Source organism: Morchella importuna (genome assembly GCF_003444635.1).
Source record: "Morchella importuna strain M04M26 chromosome Unknown Morimp01GS001, whole genome shotgun sequence".
Taxonomy (NCBI): Eukaryota; Fungi; Ascomycota; class Pezizomycetes; order Pezizales; family Morchellaceae; genus Morchella; species Morchella importuna.
In genome coordinates, this window is record NW_025763398.1 from 731,593 (window position 1) to 755,557 (window position 23,965).

The 23,965-nt window shown below is 48.1% G+C and overlaps 6 protein-coding genes across 6 annotated transcripts; 1 reads left to right on the top strand and 5 right to left on the bottom strand.

Moving 5' to 3' along the window:
- Positions 1-2,170: 2,170 nt before the first annotated feature.
- On the bottom strand, positions 2,171-3,590 carry LAJ45_00155 (uncharacterized protein; the record flags this gene model as incomplete). Its single annotated transcript, XM_046109757.1, has 2 exons — positions 2,171-2,518; positions 2,568-3,590. The coding sequence occupies 2 exons, from the start codon at positions 3,588-3,590 to the stop codon at positions 2,171-2,173; spliced, it is 1,371 nt and encodes a 456-aa protein (XP_045976450.1).
- Positions 3,591-6,444: 2,854 nt separating this feature from the next.
- LAJ45_00156 (uncharacterized protein) lies at positions 6,445-7,385 on the bottom strand (the record flags this gene model as incomplete). Its single annotated transcript, XM_046109758.1, has 2 exons — positions 6,445-7,207; positions 7,276-7,385. 2 exons carry the CDS (start codon positions 7,383-7,385, stop codon positions 6,445-6,447), a joined length of 873 nt encoding a protein of 290 aa, XP_045976451.1.
- A 269-nt stretch (positions 7,386-7,654) lies between these two features.
- LAJ45_00157 (uncharacterized protein) lies at positions 7,655-8,317 on the bottom strand (the record flags this gene model as incomplete). The annotated part of the gene is made up of 1 exon (XM_046109759.1): positions 7,655-8,317. The coding sequence occupies one exon, from the start codon at positions 8,315-8,317 to the stop codon at positions 7,655-7,657; it is 663 nt and encodes a 220-aa protein (XP_045976452.1).
- A 1,813-nt stretch (positions 8,318-10,130) lies between these two features.
- On the top strand, positions 10,131-11,217 carry LAJ45_00158 (uncharacterized protein; the record flags this gene model as incomplete). The annotated part of the gene is made up of 3 exons (XM_046109760.1): positions 10,131-10,444; positions 10,506-11,084; positions 11,169-11,217. 3 exons carry the CDS (start codon positions 10,131-10,133, stop codon positions 11,215-11,217), a joined length of 942 nt encoding a protein of 313 aa, XP_045976453.1.
- Positions 11,218-14,038: 2,821 nt separating this feature from the next.
- LAJ45_00159 (uncharacterized protein) lies at positions 14,039-14,989 on the bottom strand (the record flags this gene model as incomplete). The annotated part of the gene is made up of 1 exon (XM_046109761.1): positions 14,039-14,989. The coding sequence occupies one exon, from the start codon at positions 14,987-14,989 to the stop codon at positions 14,039-14,041; it is 951 nt and encodes a 316-aa protein (XP_045976454.1).
- Positions 14,990-18,389: 3,400 nt separating this feature from the next.
- On the bottom strand, positions 18,390-21,365 carry LAJ45_00160 (uncharacterized protein; the record flags this gene model as incomplete). Its single annotated transcript, XM_046109762.1, has 2 exons — positions 18,390-19,678; positions 19,742-21,365. The coding sequence occupies 2 exons, from the start codon at positions 21,363-21,365 to the stop codon at positions 18,390-18,392; spliced, it is 2,913 nt and encodes a 970-aa protein (XP_045976455.1).
- Between the last annotated feature and the right edge of the window lie 2,600 nt (positions 21,366-23,965).

Consider the following 23,965-nt stretch of genomic DNA (forward strand, 5'->3'; position numbering starts at 1 on the left):
GAAGGTCTCCACATTGTTTGCTTTGCCATTGAACTTGGCCTGAGGGTGTGCCTTTGGTTCTCGGGCCCTGGAGGCAGCGGAGGGGTGTGAGGGGGCCGGAGGTCTCATGAACTGTGTCATGGAGGCCAGGAGCTCTGTCTGCTGCTTCTCCAGCATCTTCCTGAGGTATCTCCGCCATCCTCTCCTATCTCCATACTCAGGCTCCGAATCTGAACTATCTGAGTCCCCTCCCGGGTTGGGATCGCCACCAACCGGGGGGACTATTCCATTTTGTCCTCCATTACCCGCTGGTTCTGGGTTCTGGTTTTTTTTCTCCACCGGGGGTTTCCCTCCGGCTGGAGGTTTCCCTCCGGCTGGAGGTTTCTCCTGGGAGACTTCGCTCGTTGAAGCATGACACAATGGCACCTAACTCCTTGTCGTGAACGTCATAATTCCGTTCGGCTTGTGACATCATTTTGGAGTAAAAGACTCCTGGATACCACTTGTTGTCATCTCGGTGGAATTGGGACGGTATGCTAGATTTAGCGAAGTTGGAGGCATCGGTCTCAATCTTGGTAGCTAGCTCGGCATCAAAGTGGGCTAGTACGGGGGCGGATGGAAGGCCTCTTTCAGGACTTCGAACGCATGCTCCTATCCCTCAGACCAGGTAAACTCGGTGTCCTTGTCTCCTTCCACGGTTAGTGCCGGGTTCGGTTAAAGCCGGACCGAACTCCTGCTTCGGCTAACCACGCTGATTCTCGGAACTGGAATAGGAGTTCGCTTATAAAAGCGGGGTATCCGTCGAACTAAGGAGGGTAAGAATTCTTTTCCTTCTATTCATTCTACACTCCAGGGAGTTCGATCTTTCCACACCCAACACCAAATTTATCACCTCCTTTCAGCAATAATGTTTTTCTTTATTCTATTCCTCTCTTTGTTCATTGCGATCAATTCGTCTATTGTACAAGCGTTTTTATCTAACGCTAGTCGATCTCGGCGGGGGACAAGGCTTAGATCCTCAACTGGTGCGGTTGTTACTGATCTCCTGGAGCTGGATGGTGGTAACACCATCCACGCTCGGAGAGTTGCTCGTAAAGCCGTCCGATCACGGAGTGCTATGAGGTAGGCATGATCCAGCGAGTTGTGTAACCTCTTCTTACTGTAACGGGGGTGCCTTGTAAGGGCGCGACCGTGACTTCGATCAGGTAGATAGGCAGAAAGGAATACGACAAGCTATCCTTTCGGCTCGTTCGATGGAAAGATAGAGTTTCATTTGTTTGATCGTTATTTGTAGTCTAGAAACTTAATAACTTTAAGGGGGCTCCTCGCTGGTAAAGACTCCCTCATCCCCCCGAAACCAAGCTGGGGCAACCGAGTTCCTTTATGGAAGTTCGGCGCCCCTTCCTTCATTACCTCTTTCCTTTTTTCACTGGCCGTCCGCCTTTCAAATAATCTGGGGGCACCACCTAATTTCTATCAGGGGGGAGGAGAAGAGTTGCTACCACACCGCGGACGAATTTTCGTCCGAGTCAAATCTCGCAATCCTTGCCAAGAAAGGGTCGGGATCCTAGGAACTAGAGGAAACAGCCGACCAGACAGCAATTGCTTATTCAGAGTATTTAGAATAGATTTGGGTGTTTTTAAAGCAAAGGTTTGCTTTGGTAGTTTGGGTCGCACTCTTACTCCCCCCAAAGATGCACCGGGCTGAAACAGGAGGGTTCCGGCGGTTCGACGCTCCGGGGGTTATTTTTGGGGGTCTAAAACGTGTTTATTTTGCAGTGTTTCCTCAACTCCGCAATGCGTTCATTCAACCACCCCAAATGGACCGGAGCATCGCCAGGATCCTTTCTGACGTGGTAAAGCATATTTTCCGGGCATCGGCTGCAAAGTTATTGCGCCTCAAAGGTTGAATGCCAAGGTAGGGTAACTTATGTTTGGGGTTACCCTTCCTTATTTGGTCTGCTCGTCCTGCTGCTCTGATTTTGGTCCAGTCGTCTAGCTTGACTTGTAAGACTTCTTGCTCGCCAGGATCTCTACCCTCTATACCAATAGAGGTAGGGGCTCATCTGCCCTTCTCTTCACCCATCGATGAAGAACCAGCTGCGGTTAACCTAGGGCCGTATGGCTTGACTGGTAGAACAGGTATTTTTGTAACAGCCCTACTGTGGCCCTGTTACACTCCCGGCCACTATTAAGCTTTGAAAAAATTCGAGATTTTCTTCTGCTCCTGCGCCCCCATTGATTGTAACCGCATATTCTCAGTACTGCGCTTAAGTTTTCTTAGATATGTGAGAGTTGGGTTATTGCCATTTTGCTTGTCATGGTATGGGTCGCCATTCTTGGTATAGAATTGCTCCAAGTGCTCGAGTGATTCAATTGCTTCGAAGTGATTGATACAAGAGTTGGTGAATTGCAATTGATTGCTAGTATTTCCTGTATCAGGACTCATTTCGGGTTCAGGATTGACTGTCGTTGTAAGTTTTGTTGAATTGTTTGAATTATGCTTATTGATTGAACCGTGAAATTCAAGAACATATAACTAATATGATTAGCTGATATTATTTTTCATTTGAATAATTCTGTCTTACCTCTAAGTCCTCTATGCTATCATCAAAAATCTCTTCGGATGGATTTAGAAAATGATTTAGATTGATTTCACCTTCCTCGATGAGATTTGCTTGTTGTAGGATTTCAAGATTTGTCTGTACCTCGTTCCGCAAGTGTTGCATTTCTTCATTTACTGATGGATCTTCATCTATATCCAAACTTTGAGTACGGAATGAAGGAACAGGTGGCTGTTCGTTCTCAATTTCCTCTTCTTCAAGTTGTATGAACTCTGTAAGGATTCGGCCAGGATTGGCAATTTTGATTGATTCCAAATTCTCGGGAGAAAGAAAGGAAGGTTCAAAGAACTTGACAGTACTTTTTGTGAAGCAGTTAAAGATGGTCGATGCTTTGACGTCAAAATTCCATGCCTCAATAGCCCACCGAATAGCCTGTAGAATATTGACTTTTGGCAGCTCATCAGATGATACTGGGCCTCCTGGTAGTTTGTCAATCTCTTTGACAAGATAGCGTACATAGTAACGCCTGGTATGTGCTTTCCATGAGTTGATGATACCTTGGTCCAAGGGTTGCCAGACCGAAGTAGTATTTGCTGGAAGCCATACAATTGTTGTATTGCGAAGTGCATGTTCCCCTAATTGTTTAACAGCGAGTTCATGTGCCGAAAAGTTATCCATAAGTAAAACCACTCTTCTACCGTTCATGCAACTGTCAAACCATAATAGATACTCCATCATAATTTCATGTTTCATCCAAGCAGTCTTGTTGTAACGATAGAAGACACCAAGTCCTTCAGCAGTACGTGCAAGTCCTCTGAAGCAATGTGGGTTCTCCGCTGTACCAATCACCCACATTTTCATCTTATGGGATCCGGTACCATTGCAGGTGAACCCTACAGTAATTCTTGATTTATCTTTTTTGACCCCCTCCAATACTTCAGTGCTGAGACGTCTATCTGGTTGCATGCGGTAGTAATAACCTGTTTCGTCGAAGTTGTAAACGTCTTCCAAGTCATAGGATCTCAATATTTCCCTGACGGAATTCATTTGATTGAGGCCCAAAACACAGCCTTTTGCAACAGCATCGCCCGATTCACCATGTTGTACGAATTGTTTGATACCATGTCTTTTTTTCCAAGTATCGAGCCAGCCTTCTGAAAACATAGGAGGTGTAACGCCTACCGTCTACAGTCAGTATCTGAAATAATTTCACTTTTGCACTTTATAAACATACCAGGGTAAAGAACTTCAAAAAATTCCCGAGCCTTTTCCTTTAAAACTAAACTGGTTATGGTTGTCCTTCTCTGTAATCTTTCATACCATTCAAACAAAACCGAATCCAGTTGCGGCCAGGCGACATTCCTTCGCCGTTTTATTTCTGGGCCAAAGGCAGGTTGACTGAGCAGAGCTGAATCGGCGGAACGCTTCAACAAAACACTGCTAATCGTTGACTGAGAGATGATCTTTCCCTCATATTTTTCTTTAAACCATTGAGCAATACACTGCCATGTAGGTTGTTTCCCAGTTCTGGCGTACTGGTCATTCACCCAAGCGCAAATAGCATTTTTTTCCCCTTCCGTAAAGGCTTGCCTTTTTTTTGGGGCCTGATTCGGTACAAAGGTGTCCCTCTCAATAGCATTGGCGGGAGTGACAAAAGAAGACATTTAAAAGGGCTTTGGATGTTGAATGTGGCTTTGAAATGATGTTTTACTTCTAACTTTTTCAATGTTTAACACCGAAAATATGTTGGGCTGGGTAATTTCGCCCTCTCTCAACCCTAACCCTACTCTACTTATAAAGGTAATCACCAAAATCCGTTAAGGTACTCTTCTAGCAAGTATTTTGGGATTTACCCTTCTTTTTACACAGAAAATATATGAAACTCAAATTTCTACCCTTACAAGACGATTACCTTTGCAACCAGTACCTTTATAGCGAGAGTCGACTGTATAGCCGAATCAAGGTGGGGCGCCAAGCTTAAGTAAGGGCAAGTCCTCAAACGGTGGGTGAGCTGGAAGAGCACCAAGTCCGGCCATGTACGTCATCGAGCATTGCTTCAAAGTACAGATATGCAGGCCCTTATATGCAGTTAGATGTAACCGGGGGCTAGCTAGGTGCATCCCGCCAAGAACGAGAAGAGTCTTCTTTAGAAGTGGACGGTGGTGGGTACCCAAAGTAGCGGAGCGGAGAGAAGACACGAGATAAAGGACATTCAACGCCCAAAAGGTTGGGGGGATCGAAGGCATCTCCAGAAAGACCATAGGAAGCTTAAGACCGAGCGCCGAGGCGTGACAACAAATTCTGGAACGCCCAGCGAACGAGGTATCTTACAACTCGAGACCTCAAAGCTTCCGGTGCTTCAAGGCGACACGGCGGGTGGATATCGAAGCAACGGCTCGGGAGGAGGTTTCTCATGGCCCTCACTCATCCCCTACTATCATTAGTTGGAATCTGCGCATCACTTGTTCAACGTGTGTATAGATGGTGGTAGTAACTCAAATAATGCGTTTAAAGGATTTGGAGCTAACGTTAATAACATGGGGAAACTTTGTCAAGCGATATATGGCGCATTCAAATAAACATTTATAGAGAGGTACTAGTATATATAGCATCGTTTTCCCGAGCATGGAAGTGGATTTATATCCCGAGAAAAATAGCCGCTTTAGAGTTTGCAGCTATATTAAGTACCGGTCTGCTCTGGGATCGACGGGGACCACAAGTACCAGATACCTGACCCGCCCAGATAGCTTTAACCGGCCTGGTTCGCGGGCTGGCCAATTCCCCCGCTCCGAAAAATAGGATTTGAGGAGCATTTTTCATAGTGGTTTTTATCTGACTCCAGATGATTCCTTGCCAAGCAAACTAAAGCTAAACCAAAAACAACCGTTCGTGTATATCCATGCGAGTGACAGTTCATGATCCCGCTAGTTACCCTGAACAAAACCACACCAGCCACAGCCCGCCGTTCCTCTATTTACACCTACACCCGAATCACAAAAAATCACTCATCGTCCCACCACCACACAATTAAGCTCGCCGCAGCCGGCCGGCATCTCTGTAGACCAAGCTTTTCCATCCTTCCATCCTTCTTTCTTCCTTCCCCCCCTTTTTTTCTTTCCAGTTAGCGTAGATACCTGGTTTTCCCAGCCAACGCCCCTGGCGCTGCCTGCAGTAGCTAGTCTATGGATCTTCGACTCACATGGGTGAACCCTGTCCCCCACACGCATTAATCGTTCGAGATCAAGAAAGGGCGAGAGGTGCCTACTCGGCTTTTGTGCCGACCGGAAATCGCTAGAGTAGGGAGAGACATGGGGAAAAACTAAGCCACCCGTATAAATAGCTAGCTCTCCTAACAGTGTGGTGAATTAATGCTTATCACAGTATTGTGTATTAGTTGGCCTAGCTATAAGTGGAATGAGGATCTTTGGAAGAGTGTGTCTGCTGGCGTGGTAGAAATACTCATAGAGTACATATGCTGTAGTACTTAGGCCCTCACATTGTCCATGCAATGGAGATACTTAGTATTCCTAGGCAGTAGCCGGCCGAGTGTTCCGAGTGATGATTTGGCCTAGCGGTATGTTGGGTAGAGTCGAGTAGGTATAGTTGTTTGTTCTAGGTACGTGCTGCGTGTATTTGTAGTTCGCGGGAAGTTTGGATACTGTAGGTTAGGGTTCATTTGGTGGTTATGTTTCGTTGTCCATTATTGTATTGCATGCGCTCGACGCACTGCAACCCGTCCGCCCCGTACGTAGTCCTCTGCCTCTGTACTATACATCCCAATAGCAAATCAAGCTTCCCACAACCTACATGTATATACTGTACTTCCATACCTACAAGTATTCACGCTCCAAAATATATACACCCAAAAAAAGGAAATAAAGGATAGTGTAAGCGGCGCCGCTCAATTCGCGTGCTGCTGCTGCTGTGGTTGCTCTGTGTAGTACACCGGGCCCGAGTCGGCCTCATACACAGGCTCGTGTATCGTCCCCGGCAGCTCATACGACACCGCCGGCGGCTTATAGTGTTCCACAATCCCTCCCGCACCCGCCACATGCATACTCCCGGAGGTTGAGCTGCCGTCGAGCTCCGATGGCACACTCATCATATGCATCGTCTCGCCGGCGGTCGCGCCGCTCCTCTCCACCTCGGCCATCTTCTGCTTCTTTGAGCGCCTCCAAAACACAAATGCGAGGATGCCAATGATCGCCACAGCGGCAACGCCGCCGATACTACCGCCAATGACCGCGGCCGAGGATAAAGAGGAGGAGGTCGAATTTGTTACTAACGGTGAGTTAGAGCTCGTGGATGTGGATGCGGGGCTATCGATGATCCCTGTGGGGGTGGATTCGGCATTGGCGGGACAGAGGTCGAGGGAGCCGGCGACGAGGTCGGAGGTTGTCGAGCGCTGGGATTCACCGAGTAGGAACCTGCCCTGGTCGGGGTCGACGACGAGGTATGCCGAGGAGAGGAATGGGAGGCCAAGGAGCGGGAGATCGTTTTCGTTTACCTGTTGTGGGCTGTTGATCATGAGAACGTTTTGTTTGGCGTTTTTGATGTAAGGCTTGCCGTTCTTGTCGTAGTCGCGGTAGGGGAGAATCAACTGGTGGTTGGGGATTGTAACGGTCAGGCCCGTAGAGAATTTGATCTCCATATAGCCATCGTAGCTAAGGATAGGTTAGTGGTTTGTGTATTGTATAGGTTTTTGGACACTGATATTGAGATTGAGACTTACCCGTTTGCTTTGTCGGATTCGAAACCCCAGAGGTAGAAATCATCGGTGGTACGGTTAACGTAGACGCCGTCCATTGCGCTGTTGAACACTGTAAACAAATCGTAGGGCATCGTCATCAAGTCATAGTCGGGTGATATGCATGCCTTATAATTCCCATTAGCCATTAATTCCCCCCAACTACTTCCTGCCAAGCAAAGCCAATGATCCCAGCAACCGGATTTTCACCCACCTCAAAGAATCCCCCTTCGACTCCATCAGATCCGGACTATCCGTACTATTCTTCATCGTGATGCCCGTGATGTACACAATCAGTGCACACCCATCTGAGTCTTCCAGATTCTCCGGAAACGCCTGCGAGTACATGACAGCTTATCATCCTTTACCCTAGCCTTATCATACCCTCCCAACACCAGCTCTCCATCTGCCCACGTATCCGACGTTGCGCCCACCCATCCAGCCATAATCCATTCCCCACATCCTTGACGGGATATCGCCCGCGTCCACCATCGCATCTACTAGACTCGAGTTCACGGCGAGCCCAAGAGTGCTCGTGCCTATATATATCCGTACCACCCTCCACACCAATCGGCAAGCTTGTCAGCGTCACGCCGTCAATTTCGAACGTGTCCTCGCCCAGTGTAATATCGACGCCCTTAAGAGTGGCTGCAGCGGCCACTTTGAGAAACTCCTGCTTCGTCATGGGCCCAGACCAAGTATTTGAGTTGTCACGGTCGTAGACACCACCCTTGACCATGATGCAGCGGTTCTCGGTGCTGGTGGAGCTGTCGACGCAATTTGTAGATGTGGTGAAGACGGTGCTGTTAAGACTGGTAGAGGTGCGCACTGAGAAGTCTTGGGCGGGCGTGCCTAGTGATGCGGCGATCCCACGCCTGGTATAGCCGGTGGAGCTGAGAGTGACATTTGTTATTGGAATTGCGAGGGGGAGTGAGCTACAGTTTTCTGCAGTGATTAGAGATGGGAGGAGGAAAAGAAGGGTCAATGATATTGATACTGCTGAGAAGCAGTGCTTGGTGAGAAACATGCTTTTGGATGAGGTAAAAGGATGCCCAAGCTGCAAATGCAGTACAATACAACTCTTAATAAAGGTGCAAAAATAACAAAGGGAGGGAAAGCCTTGAAGGTTTAAGCACTGGTCATATAAGTGACTGAGGGATGGGCGAGTAATATTTATAAGTAACTACTCAACACAATAAAACCAGGATCCATTGTCATGCAATTTTAATAGGAACAAGAGTTTCCCCGTGGTGTGCATGCATCCATGTGCATGCTATCAACTTCAGCGGCTAGGATTATTAACTTGCTGTTTCGAAATCCCCCCAGCCTCAATCTCGCATAGTAGCAAACCTCCCAGGCCTAGGGTCTGGCTAACGAGCCAGAGATTGTTGCCAGTACTAGACCCGAGTGCCGCGTTTTACTCTTTTGAGACATTATATTCCAAAACAGCTTATTGAGGTAAAGAAATTGTACCCAAAGGGTTTTCATGGGTTGTTAAAAGTGAATGACAATCAGCGTTGATTTGAAAGCTTGAGAAATTTGTGGAGAGTACCCATGGGGTGAGTGATATCTAGCAGGGCTTTCGCCCTGAAGAATAACTGTAGGCAACCTCTTAAGCTTACGTAATTACTTATTTGGAATAGTAAATTCCCAAACTTGCTTTTTGCCGCTGCATATGGGCATGTTTGTGAAGCCGATAAAGTATTTGTAATTGTTCGATTAGAAAGAGAATCTAAACCTTGGACCAGCAAGCACTAGTATTTCTATAAATGTGTTTCTTTAGTGGGTCTTGATCACCGTATGGTGCGCACACTCTTAAAGGTGATATGGCGGCATACGGAAGTGGAACAATTGTGGCTGCAATAGGGCCTCATGGGCCAATAAGAGGGCCCATTTCTAGCCATTCTGCTGCATTACTGCTACGGATCAGTCAGGTTTGCTTTTCTGGGGTTAAATGGGTATAATACTGTTCCACTTTGTTCAGTCTTGGCGCATTTTACATAAAAAAATACACAATTTCAACTTCCTAAGGCTTTACAACCCAGACAGATATTAAAATTCTGCAATGATAGAACTATCATTACGCTTTTTTTTTACGATTTTTCGTCACAAAGTTATAAGCCATTGACATTTCGTCGCGATCCGCTACCTTTAAGCGTGGGCGCACCATACCTGCTATACCTTTTGGTATCTCGAATTGAAGGTCCGATGCCCGTGCTGCATGAAGTGGATACGACATGGTGTATACTAATCCACGGGATCAGAATTGCATTTAGTTAACCTAAGTATAACTTTAATTGAGCAAGAAGGAGATAACAGTGATATTAAATTGTATCATGCTTGTTATACGTAGTATCAGAGGGCACTGGCCATAGCATAATATCTCAGACCAACATCCAAATATTATTATATGAGTCTCCAACACAGCATCAATTATACGTTTTGGGACAACTCCCTTGGGTACGGCCTGTAAGAATATCTTTTTTTTTCTCATGTTAGCATCTCGAAGGCTACGGCTCCTCCAATCAAGAGATACGTGATACCGCAAATCGCAAGGCACCAGCCACAACGTATGATTACTAATCAAGATCGATGTCTCAGAAGCCCACATCCAACTAATATTAATCCCACAGCTTTTTCTTAGGTATTGAAAGAGATCCCTGTTTCGTCGTGATGCCGGGTCCCGACACCTGGTAGCAAGCGCTGCATTGTTTTTAATTAGTCTCGCAATATGACCCCTCATAAAACAGGAGCCTTGTCGCGTAATGCCATTCTTTATTATATTACTAACAATGAAATCCATTTTTCCTCCGTTCAACACCGATCTATCGATCTTAAAAATGATTCCTCTACCAAAGTTACGAAACCGTTGGGCTTCTGCACTACTTGGACTCACCTTTTTTTCTTTACCTTTCGGTCATATTTGGTACCTGGGGATCTCAAGCGCTTTCTTTCATACTACGCTTTCAGGCGGCGAAATCGTCAAGGTCGCTGAGCCAGCTCCAGCTTCTCCTCCGGGGGATAAAAACGAGGTCCTCAAGGAACCACCGCCGCCAGAGACCGCACAAAAGAATGTTTGGGCACCAACGAAGAATGCCGTCGTAATGGCAAAGCTCCAAAAAGAGAACACAGAATGGGTCCATGAGCTTGCATAGTAGGCTTCCGTTCCACTCCATATATTCGCAATCCTTAAACTCACGCTTGGCGATCGATAGTTGGGAACCAGTAATATATAAAGTTGATGATCCTACCGCCAGGTTACAACCTCCAAAGAATAAGGGAAATGAGGCTATGGTTTATTTGTCGTATATAATTGACTTCTACGATAACCTCCCTCTAGTCAGCGCCTTTGTCCACTCTCATAAAGATGGCTACCCAAAAGCATGGCATACCGATGCCAAAGGCTACTCTAATGTTGTATCGCTTCAAAAACTTCGTCTCGACACAGTTCTGCAGAGGGGTTATGTTAACCTACGATGCAATTGGATTCCGGGTTGCCCGGATGAAATACAGCCGTTCCGGAATACAGACGCAGATAGAACAGCGGAGCACGACTATAGCATCGCATGGAAAGCCATGTTTGGAAATTCTTCTACGAGTCCTCCAGTCCCAGAGACTGTGGGTGCTGCATGTTGCGCGCAATTTGCTGTTAGTAGAGACCGAATACTAGCGCGGACCAAGGCCGAATATGAGCAGTACCGGAATTGGATTTTAACCACACCCCTGGATAATGCAACCAGCGGGAGAATCATGGAGTATATGTGGCATATTATCTTTGGCGAGTCCAATGTTTTGTAAGTCTAGAAGCAATTCCCTGCTCCAAACCATGATCCTGGTTAGCTAGAAACTGACTTAGCTGTGTGTTCTTGCAATTGAAGTTGCCCTGGATATAATCAATGTTATTGTGATGTTTATGGGCGTTGTTGATCACGTCATGGCAGGTCGCAAGATTGCGAGGGTATTAGCATAAAGGTTGCAGCACATTTAAGGAGTTTTTTTTTTTTTTTTTTTTTGCCAATTTTCTCTCTTTTACCTCTGGAGAATTGTATCACAGAGATGTCGGTCATCGTATTGTTTTCTTTGTTTTCATTAGGTGGGGAGAATTCATTTCCCCCTCCAATACGCATGTGCGTCCCTTGGGAGTGTTCATGCCAATCTTGAACATTGGTAGCGTCCCAAATTCGGTTTTCGAAAACCTGCAGAACTAAAACAAGTTAGATAAGGCTTGTTTTCAATAAGGCCGACCCTAGATGAGACAAATGCCAAGTGTCTCTAAAATACTAAACGTTGTGTGCCACTTGGTAAATATCCGAACGTTTAACGCCACACATACCCGAGGTTACACGAGTCATGTCAATGTTTTATCAGGCACTATGGCTCGAGAATCTATGGTGGGTAGGTGTGTAAACTTCGGCGTTTGTAGTCAATCAATCTATATAGAAATTGGGAGATCTACTCTCATAATGGTACTAGCGCCTAGCTCAACGGTGGAATTTTCTCCAGTTCCCATACAAAAAGAGTTCCTCTGAAGTTGACACACCCACCCCCATGCTTTCTCGCGCCATACTTCTTGGAGGTAACTCGAATATGTGCTCCTAAAATCCCACAACCTATGAAAGGAGGAGTGCAGGATAACAACCAGACCAAACCCGCCGCAGAGCTGTGTTTGAAACGTCAGTTGATATAATGAGCAAATTTGGACCGGGAAAGGAGGGGGTAGAAGTGGGGGTTGAGTTGAGAGGGGTTATGATCATCGTATATATATACGTACATGTAGTGATGTGTAAAGTACACACTATAAATACCAGGAGAGGGTGAAGGTGAAGGGTACCTCAGAGTGCGGGTTAGCGATTGGCTCCAAGCCAACCCTATCGACAGTTACAATTGGTATCCTAAAATCAAAGCCACAATCATATATTTTATCCTCCAGAAACCAGGACAGTCCTAGGAAATTTAGTTACCCCCTATTAACACGTACCATCAATTCGATATTCAGCTAGCCACTCCGGCCTAGCTAGTCTTAAGGTACCTTGATCAATTCGTTAATTTAGGGCTTTGCGTTAAGATCGTCCGATGCAGATATGGCAAACCTATGAGTCAAAATCTTAACCTGGTTATATCTTGTAGGTTCTCAGTGCATTATAATCCGCGGGAAGGTTAGCGTATCATCCAAATCAAGAACCTCACCCCTATGAAATTCAAGCGGAAAGAAATCCCAGAGACTAGACTTCTAGATCTACGCATCTTTAGATGTTTTCAAGCGGAAAGAGATGTGATATGATGTGAGCATACACTTCAATTGGTCCACACTTCTTTCCAGGTAGAAGATGCAAATCTTAGCGTATAGAGATATCGAATATCTTAGCATCTAAATTCACGTCAGGGACTCAAGTTGCTTGTACCAGATATAAGAATCGTTTCGAGGCGTACCAAGTGAGCCCCGGGACCATGGAACACCACCCCAATTCCTAGATACCGATGAGTATGAGTCAGTCAGATCTAGCCCTATAGCTAGGCCGTGTGTTTCCTATCTTAAAAATTGCTCGAGCATGCGAGCGGTATATTATCAGGTTGTTGTAGCGCTAGAATGGTGGAATGGGAAGGGGCCGCAGCTGTGGATGATCTACGGTAGAAATTAAGGTTTCCACATATATAGTATTATAAAAGCCATGTGGCATATGTGGCACCTCTTTCTTCTGCTGTGCCCCTCAAGACATACTTTGTCCTACTGGACCGGGAAGCGCGTGTAGCGTACTTTCAGGAACGATTTGATTTATTCTGGAAGGTTGCTATATAAGACCAGATTCGTCAAAGTAAAGATGGCACTGTTAAGAGTATATGTTATTCTACACCTTGAAAACACCTACAACAAGCAAACAAAGAGCCGGTCCTCATCGGCCGATAAAAAAAAGGCATTTAGGTCATAAACTATCACTCGTCCCCGCCGTTAACCTACTTTGGATGAATTCGGCCTCAATGGAAAATATACGCCCATTTATCAAACGATAGTTTTATATCCCTCTAAGTAACTCTCCACACCGGACTTTACTACCTAAACTGACGAATTCTCTGCACTCATCTATGACTCTCAAGGGTTAGGGTTACCCTCATCAACTCCACTTAAACGCAACGTCATTTATCCCCCAAAACTCTCTTCTTTTAGCGGTGCATACCGCTAGATAGAACACGCTCATTACCCCTCACGCCGGCACCACTCCGCCCGAAATCCGAAACAAAGTCTCGAATGACAAATCACGTGACAGGGTCGGCCTTCTCTCCGGTCGCTAGGACTGTTATCTCTGAACTGTCCTAGTGGAGATTAACCCGACCGGGGAATTGAGGGATGTTCGAAAAGCTACTCGGCTGTATGGTCATGAGGGGGCGAGGCGGTAGGAGGAGAGAAGTGGAGTTGGGGGGAGGTGGGAGAGGGAGGTGGGAGGGAGAGGGAGGTCGTTGTTATGGATGGTTGAGCCGAGTGAGTTTTTGTGATTGAGTGTGATATTATGACGAGTGCTACGTGCTGGAGCAAGATTGTTTCATACCCGGAATGGGTCAAATATTTCAGGTGAGTATTCAATTGTAAATCAACTGTTTTTATTGAGAACTAACTTGATTCACAGCTACAATGTATGTGGTTTGGACTCATTGTTGATGCACCCGAGAAATCACCAAAGAACGAAATAAAGACATTTGCTCTTATAAGATATATAAAATCCAGTTTTATAAAAGATTATACAAAGAGGCCTAGCTAATCTGTCTTCGCCTTCCCCTCCCTGATAGTCTTAATCACATCTCTCGACACCCTATCTCTTACAACAAAATTCTGCTCCTTCACCTCTCCATAGGCCTCCATTGTCTGCCTCACAACTTCATCTTTCCACTTTCCGCCACCTCCTAGCATCTCATCTTGCATCCCCAAGGTCCCCGCATCATCCCAACAATTCTGAATCGTCCCCTCCAGATTTGCCACAAATGCGCCCAACCCACCCTTCCCGCCACCATCATGGTATGACGCAAACGGGCCCTTAATACTCCACCTAATCCCCAGCGAGTTCTCAACAATCTCGTCAATCCCCTTCACATCCGTGACGCCCTCGCGCACCAGATGGCACGCCTCCCTCAGCAGCGCAAACGCCAGCCGGTTCAGCACAAACCCTTTACACTCCTTCCGGAGCACCACCGGCTTATACTGTATACCCTCAAAGTAGTCCACGGCCTTCTGCACCAGCGCCTCAGACGTCAGCGGCGACGGCACAACCTCAATCAGGGGCATGATGTGCGGCGGGTTGAATGGATGGACCACACAGAGGCGTCCGGGGTCCTTCATGTCGACGCTCTGTACGCTTGCGGGGATCCCCGAGGTCGATGTCCACAGGAGACAAGCATCGCTGGCGAGCGCTTCCACACGTGGCCAGAGCGCCGTCTTGAAGGCGGGGTTCTCGGGGCCCTGTTCTTGGACGATGTCGGTTTCGGGGGTGATGGCCTCCTCAAGGGTTGGTGCGGTGCGGAGCTGGCCGGACGCGAGGAGAGCGTCGACAGAGAGGGTGAGAAGGTAGCCAGGGAGGAGGGCGCGGATGTGGGCGGCGAGATCGGGGCGCGGGTCATGGATTATGATCTTGCTCGTTGGGTGGTGTGTTAGGTGGAGGGCGCAGAAGGAGAGGCCGATGGTGCCCGCGCCGATGAGTGTTATGTTGGACATTATGGGTATGGAGAGAAGATAGTATGAGAGTATAGAGAGCACTTTGAGGGCTGGAGACGTGGGTTCTTATAGTGGGGGGAGGGGAAGAATTGCGCCGCGTTGTTGGAGCGGATAGAAGTTAGCTCTGTACTAATCGGTCCCTGAGATACCCTCGGCAACACCCGCAGTGCCGCGGTGACATAAATTGCCGAGATGTGGAGAGTCCTGGCCGGTGAGCGAGCAGAGTGAGTGGAGATACAACTCGGTAACTTTCTCTCTCTCTCTGCACAGCTTCGATCTTTCTCCTACGGGATTTATGAAACTGCTACTAATGCGCGCAAGGAAGTTCCCTGCACGCTGTGCACCCCCGCGCTTACTTACTATTTAATAGGCTATTTTCACCTTATCGTAGTAAAAGACAACCTACATGTTGTAGATCCCTATTGGGGAGGTTTTAAACTCCCGGCGCTAAACGATGGGCTGATTCAATGATCGTGTGTGCAGGAATTTTATGAGTGCTTTTATTGGCCCCACTGGTTTTAAAACACTAGCGCCAAGATAGCTAGTCCCAGACCAGGAACGAGTGATACTCAATGATTCACTCGTCACTCCAGACTGGAGGCACTGCCAAAACTCTTTGATAAATCGTTGCTAGAAGTCTCCGATAGAATCACCGGGCGCAACTAGCGACCGTACACGCAGTTTAGACAGACGTCCGGACTAACAAACCAGCATTCCCGCACCGGAGAACATCGATCGCGCAGTCTAGTCTTTACATCTGGAGTGCGTCCGGCAACCCGGAGACCGCCCCCGCACAGAGACAATCCACACCCAGACCGGTTCAGTATCTCTAGGGCCGTGGGATACCTATCTACTGCATATTCTTTGGTATGCTGAGAGTGGTTGGCGGTAGCCACGCGCCGACAGCGCTGCGGCGAGAATGAGTGTAAAAAAGAATATTGCGGGTTCTACTGATCAGCGAGATATTGACTGCCGGTATAAGGAGCCTTAAAGAATCCTTGACCTTCTAGGCGGCCTGGCTAGTATGTAGGATGTATAGCGACAAGGAGTGGGCCGGCCTTGCATACATACGTATATCAACAGACCTGGGGGCGGTTATCGGTGCGCTTTTTGGCTAGGTCGGTGCAGCTGTTTGTAGGTGGGTAAGGATTAGAGGAAGAAACGTTTAATCACAGAAACCCTTCTTTACACCGCATGGGAAGCTCTCGCCGATACTAGAGATCTGCAAGCCCCCCTACAATACGGAACCCCACTTAGCCAGAACTGAAACACGGTCAATTAGTAGGATTAGGAATCTTTCCAGTGATTAGCATTAAAAGACCGGCAGACGCTCGGACTCTGAGAACTTTCCATGCCTTTTGCGTTGGCCCTAGGAGTCAATAATTAGACTCACAAAGCCCTCGAGCCAAGGACAAACTATTAAATAGGGCATCGATTCCCCGATTTATAAATCTCTTGTGATGTATGTACACGTGCACGATCATCCAGATTGGTCAAATTTGATGGGGACTCTCTCGTGCCAAAATTTAGAACACGCCTACTTCAGCTTTGTATTGCCAACGTAAAATGCACAAACCAAAGTCTCTAGGTTGGAGGCCGATACCGCTCATTATACATTTTCTCTTTTCTCCTTTTCCGCTTTGGATTGAACCCAACTATCAAATATCATAACACCAACCATTCAGGGGGTATGACTAGGATCTATCTATCCCCCAGCCCGCTCCCCTTCCTATAAAAACAAGTACCTACTACCAAATAAAGGGCGAGCGGGAGAACATACAATGGCGGCGACTGGTGGCACCAATTAAGCCACCGGCGTTCAGACACGATACATACATGTAGTTGTAATTAAAGCTCCCTGCCCCCGGGAACGCGACGGCTAAAAATACAGTACATGGCCCTTTATCTTGCCTTGTGAGGTGAAAGGGGGACGGTCTCTACAAAATTAATAAGCCATTAATCGAGCAATCAAGTGGGACAGTCTCGTCTTTATACAATTAATGAATTAAACAAGAAAGAAAAAAAAGACAGTCTCGTCTTGGGCTCGATAAACCGAGTGATTATCTGTGAGCCAAGACTTTTGAGGAAAAATATTTCTCTAATCTACAAATCCTTTAGGGACTCACCACGTATTCTTTTGAAGTGACAGCCGACCTCCCTGAGCATGCTAGTAACTACTTGTAATATTCATGGTGTTAGCAGATCTTGGCAGATTTCGGCCTATGGAGGAGACCAGGGGCTTAATCTTCACGACAAAGCACATCAAGCAGCAAGTCACCAAAGGTGGGTTCTATATTCCGCCAGCTATGTACCCAGCACCACGCACCACTTCCCCTAACTAGGCCTTCCTCACATCGGCCCCACCGCACTCCAGCCAATAAAGGAAACTCATTACATATAACCCATTATGATTACGCATACCATATCAATCCGTCACACAATATCACTCGCACCCCTATAGCAACGGGAGAGAAAAGAAAAGAGAAAGCGGTTGAAACCGCCTATATATCCATCTACCGAGTACAGCGCACAGAGAAGAGAGAGGAGAACCTTCAAATCCTGATGATGCATTCACTTCTACACTACCGGCGCACCAGAACAGAAAGAGAGAGAGAGAGAGAGAGAGAGAGAGAGAGAGAGAGAGAGAGAGAGAAGAGAGTGAGAGGGGGGGGGGAGAGGGAAAGACAAAAGTTTCCAAAATAAAAGTGAGTAAGAGTAAACTGGACAGACAGAGCGGTAAGAGAAAAAAAAAAAGGTGTCAATTCGCACTCTCCTCCGACCCCAAGATTGAAAATGAAAGGGGAAAAAAAGGGAAAGGGAAAAAAAAAGAAATTGAAAAATTGAAAAAACGCCTAATAACCCCCCCGCCATCCCCCCGCCCCACAAAAAAACCAATTGCACATCAACATCTTTTGCGAAACCAATCTCGCAGGTAAAGTAAGAGAAAGGACAGAAAAAGGTGGGAACGGAAACAAGCAAAAAAAAAATCAGACGCTCATGATACTGCAAATACAACACAAAAAGACAATGACCGCAGAGAAAAAATCAAGAAAACTATTCTCACAATGCTTGAGCTCAACCAGCACTAACTATGACGCTACAAACAGTAAAAAAAAAAAGGAAAAAGAAGATAGAATAGAAGGAATACGGGTGATGTGCTGACAGGGCTAATGTTTATCTTAGTAATAATCCTCCAAAGAAACAAAATACAGAAGAAAGGAAAGAGTAGTAGGCGAAAAGCGAATGAGAAACCACCACACCAATCCACAAGGTAGGTCGGTTCATTCCCCCTCCTCGGTTAATAAAAAAGGGTATCAAGTCAAAAAAAATACAAACTGTCTCTTTCCTTCATCTGTCCAGAACAACAGAAAAGTAAGCCCCCTCTCTCTATTCTACCCGTTTAATGCTTCCACTTTGGCCTTCCATCATACCCCCATCCTTTCGATACAGGTGGCATGCTCATCCTCTTCCCTCTTGAATCGGTACTTCCCGCAACACTGTTTCTTCCAGACAGACCGGCGCTTCCGTGGGCACCAATACCATCCCCGCCACCAGTAGGCCTGCCATTCGGTGTCGTAGGTCTTGGCAACATGCTCATCCTGTTACCCCTCAAGTAGCCGAGTGCGCTGCTAGCCATCGCACTCGCTGGTCTAGATGACCTCTTCTGCTCCCTCGGCTCCTCTTGCTGCTCTTCCTCATCTTGATATTCGTTGTTGAATTGAGCAGTCTTAGGGGAGTTAGTCGTGGATTGTGATTGACGGTTAGACTGGTAGCGAAGCTGACTTGCGCTAGTCCGTCTTCGCAACTCAGGCCTACCTGATGTGGGCTGCTGCTGCTGCTGTGGCGGGTATCCAGTCCTTGGAGCAGGGCTTGGGCTCTTTCGGATACCAGCACTAGCCCGGCGACCCATAGATGTAATGGACGACGAGAGTCTATGGTGATAGCTTGGTGACCCGGGGTTTGACCCATTTGCCTGGCTCAATGGGCTCGGCATGGGAATACGTGTGTGGTTGCCCTGGGAGGAGGTAGAGCGAGGCGTCTTTGGAGATGCGGGGGTAGCAAGACTAAGAGGCTTATAGCTTTGACCATAGAGGCCATCACTAATATTAGTGGATGTGTTCCATCGAGGTCTACCATCAAATTTCTTAGCACTAGATGAGGAGCCAACTGACGACTTCCTCGGACTATCCCTTGAGGGCGTCGTCTGATTCGAGGGTGCAGACGTTGTCCTAACCATCCCAGTCGAGATGGGAGCCAGTGATGAACCTCCAGTCGACAAAAGACGAGAGTGCGGCGATTTCTTCGGGATACCGCTCGTGGAACTCCTGTCGCCAGGGCTTGTTGAATGGCTCATCCGTCTGCTTCCAGATATGGGTGACCGTTTACGCTCGAGGGTTGTTGGGGAAGTGGCCATGATGACTGAGCTTGCCGGCGAGCTGCCGGGAGTGATCATTCCAGAGCTGTTGTACGAGCGAACGTCCAATGAGGTGATCGTCGACATTGAGTCACGGAGAGTCTGGGAGTCCAGCTGCAGTTCGTTCAGGTCTTGTTCCATATCTGCCATTGAAGCTTCAAGGTTCTTCCACCGCGTTCGCATCGCCGTCTCGAGCCTAATAATCTCGCCATTGACAGTAATACGATCACGGACACCTTTACTAATAAGCCCCAAGGCCCGGTCGATCGCGCTGCCTGTTTGTTCCATCGATATCAGTATCCTACCAAGACTTAGGCCGCGTAGCCACAGATACATACCGTAATGCACCTTTTTAGCCTCGTAGTTCTGCATCCTGGAAACTAGGCCTTCATCGATCCGGCCGCCGCTTTCTTCCCAGACGGTCACGGCATCTCGAAGTTTTGCCAGACTTCGCTCGACGCTCCCGATCATAGATGCAGTCTGCTTGCCCGCGTTTCGGAATAACGCAACCCACTTGTCTTCTCCTAGCTCTTTCTTCAACCCTTCTACATCCGAATTGAGCTTTGTCCACTTCTTTTCAAGGGTGCATCGTCGTGACATCAAATCTTCACACGCGCTGGGGAATATTTCTTCGGCTCTTGCCTGGAAACTCTGAAGCCTCATGGGGAGGAAATCTAAACTGACTCTCAACGGTTGCATCCGAGCGATCAACCCCAGGAGGGAGCTGTCTTCGAGTTTAACGACTACCTTTGCCTGCGAGGAATTTGGCGCGTCTTCTATAATGGTTTGCAGGGTGTCTAGGTCCACCCCGCCAACCAGTGATCCGTCCTCCATCAAACTCCGGTGGCGCTTCTCCTCTTCCTCAAACACGATCGTCTGGCATGCATCGAGCTCGGCTTGGATATCCTGGAGGATCATTGTCCACAGCTCTGTCCACTCCATGGCCGTCTCGACTTGGTCCTTTACGCCCTTCAAAATCTCCTTGACCTCCTTCCATCCATCCAATACAACATCCATACTTTTCAAGATTTCCATCAGGGTCTCCTTTACAGAATTGATGTCTTCCCTCTGCCGCAGCTCCTCAATGAGCTCAACGTACACATTGATAAGACCCGAGAACTTGCTGACAGCACCATCTACGCTATTCAGTGACTCACGCCCCTGTGCAGCCCACTCCACATCATCCTCCGCGTCGAGCCCGCGGAGAACCTTCTTGGCAGTGTCGATCCATCGAGTGATCTGATCGCCCGCACCGATAAGCGCGTTGCAAGCTTCTCCGGCCGTGGGCAACTGCCTAATCCGCGACGAGATATCGGACGATAACGGGAGCGAGAGCGAGGTGAGGCGTGACAGTTGTGCGGAGAACGATACGCGGGATAGGGAGAACACGGAGGCCCGTCGTGATAGCGAGGTTGACGACGAGCTCGAGTGCCCGTAGATGCTGCCGCTGCTGGGCGGGTCCGTCGTGTCGTCCGTGAAGCGGGCCGTCGACGGTGTTTTGATTTCCTCCGTCAGGATGGAGTGGGATGTGTCGGGACGCTCCCGCACGGGGGAGGTCATTTGGACGAAAGGGTCCTCCTCCTTTGGAGGCACGGCTGGGGGGGTTTCTTCGTACTCATCAATGACACCGCCACCGCCTTCACTCGGTTCTTCCGGAATGTCGTGCTCGTGGTCTTCTTGCTCAATAACTTCTTCCTCTGTTGCCCCTCCATTCTCCTGTTGTTGGTGTTGGTGGTGGTGTTCCCCCTCTTGTTGGTGGGTGTATTCGTCCTCCTCCTCCTCGATAGGAGTAGGGGGCAATTCCTTTTGTAGAGGTAGAGACATACCGTTTGATGAGGTTGTGACGGGAGACGGGGTAGGAGCAGATTGCACCAGGTCGGGTAGGAGTTTCCTGTGAGGTGAGGGAGAAGGAGATAAACGGTCCCTATTCGAGTTACGTTTCTCAGCGTCTGCCTCAAGCATCTTGATCCTTGCAGCCAGGCCGGGGGAAGGTTTTCGGGTAGAACGGGTAATTATTCGGGGATCTTGTATGCGACCGCGTGAGTCCTCTGACATTTTAATCAGAGGGCTGGTCGGCGTCGGTGCTGCTGCTCCTGTTGTTGTTGTGGTTGCTGCTGTTGCTGCTGCTGCTGCTGTCGCCGCCGCCGCCGTGTTGTGAGCGTGTTGCTTCCAGAAGTTGGTTAGACTGCTGTGGAAGGAGTAGCGGTGGTCTGTGGTTGCCTCCGTGATTCCGGTTGATTGGGGTTGGGCTGGGGGGTTGGTGGTAAAGGTTGTGGGTGAAGAGGTTGTGGTGGTGGGAGGAAACGGGGCGGATTTGCACAGCGAGGGGAGAAGAACCGGTACAGCCAGCGTGACAGACGGAGCAGGGAACAACGGGGATAAAGGTTGATGATGATGATAGCCAGCAGGCAAAAAAAGGGACAAGGTATGCAAAGATAGAGAATAGTAATGAAGGGAGGGGGGGTGTATACAGTAAGATAGTAGTAAATAGTATGCAGTATGGTGATAGTAGTAGTAGTAGTAGTAGTAGTAGTAGTAGTAGTATGAAGCAGTAGTTGTGTAGTAGGTGTGTAGGTGTGTGTGTGTGTGTGGGTGTGTGGTGGGTTGTGAATGCTCAAAAAGGGTCTCTCTAATGTTTCCCCGGTATTGATTGGTATTATATTTGGTTCCCCCTTCGTTTTATTACGTCTGTCCTTATTTTCTTTAGAGCGCCGATTTTCGCAGAAAAGATCACCAGTGTGGCTGGCTGGCTAGCTGGTAGGGTATGTACGTAGGGCAGGCAGGTAGGGACGGGTGGGATCGAGAGAACGAGTGAACGAGTGAGTGACCGAGAAGGGGACGAGGAGGAGGGAGGGAAAAAAAAAAGGGTTCGTCAGATCAGTTACAGTCTGTGTGTTTCACTTGTTCACTCTCTCTCACCCGTTGTCGTTGTCCTTCTGTGCTGTGCTGCTGGATCGAGAATTCCTGTACGTCTAACTATGGCCTATGTACCTACCTACAGGTTCCCCAGATTCTCACAAGTGCAGAAGCGTAGAGTATGTACAGTATGTAGAGCAGATTATAATTTTTCCTTCTCCCGGCGGCAAAGAAGAAGCGTGCAGTCTTTCTGCCTGCTTTTCCATCAAAGCCGCGTATCGTAGCTCGTATGTAGGAGGTTGTACATTACATGGAGGTTAATTAAAGCTCTAGCTACATGTACATACATGTACAGTTGAGTGACAATTGGCCGGCTGTGGGGAGGTGGGTGCAACTTAAAACTCGGACCACGTAGTTAGGGCCTAGGATGTGTGAGAGTGTGTGAGTGTGAAGCAACAGCAATTAACAACCGATCATTCTTCCTCACTCACTTTACTGCACTCACACAGTCACTCACTCATTCACGCTTTCTCACTCATTCATGCTTTCATTACTAACCGCCAGCGCCAGTGTCTCTTTCACAAACATCTGTCTGTACGGACTCTTAAGAAGGTGCAGTTAGGGTAGTTCTCCAGCAAGCGGCATGTATGTACGATGATGCGCGCGCGCGCCCACAACAACTCCATCCACTTTTTTCTTTCTTTCCCTTTCGCTAAGCAAGCAACCTGTCCGTACCTACATGAACAAAAAAGGGCCCTGCGTCTCCCCCCCCCCTGATGAAATTCCCACCATCGGGATTCTCCCTCAGAGGCAGGCAGGCAGGCAGGCAGGTAGAGTAACCGTGCACCTGTGCTTGCTGGTCTGTTGGAACTCTTGGGAAAGTGAGAGAGCGAGCGAATAAGCTATCCGGTACGACACGCCCGGCTGGGAAATTTAAATGGCACTAATCTCTGTTCTGCTTGCTGCTTGCTGCTCCCCACGTTGTTCTGTTGTGCATGCTGCTTGCTGGGGGGGGGGGGGGGGGACCGGGAAGGTAGGTATGATGATGCTAGAAGGAGAGCTAACCTACAGCTAGCAGCAAGCAAGCAAGCACATCAACCTACATCACGAGCTCATCTCAAACCAGTGGCCCACGTACTCTACTCAAGGTGCAAGTTGTTGAGAAATGCGTTTGTGAGTGTGTGTGTTCCCCCTCTTTCTCTACACTCATCCACACTTCCTCTCCTCACCTCCCACTCCTCCATTCCCCGCAGCTTCCCTTCCTTGGGGGCCGAACGAACGAAATTTGAGGTTTGCGTATGTAAGTGTGGGTGTAGGTATGTTTAATGTTTTTGCTCATATGATATGATACATGAAACGAAACGGGATCGGAAAAGTATAATAATTTCCATCCCCTCCCTCTTCCCTTCCCCCCGCTCTCCACCCCTTCCTCATCTCTTCAAAGACGAAGACAGAGACAAAGACGCCGCCCCCCCCCCCGGCGCGACTCGCTCACCGACTCTTTCCTCCCTCCCAATCACTATCACACCCTCACCACCTCCATCTCCATCTCATCCCCAACAACCCCCAGCATCATCACAATTCGTAACCTAACACCTCCCACCACCCCCCAAAAATAAAAAAATAAAAATAAAAAAATTGAAATGCCCGTGCCCCCCCCATCATCTACCTACTCTAGCTCTAGCTCTATGCGGCCACCCTCCGCC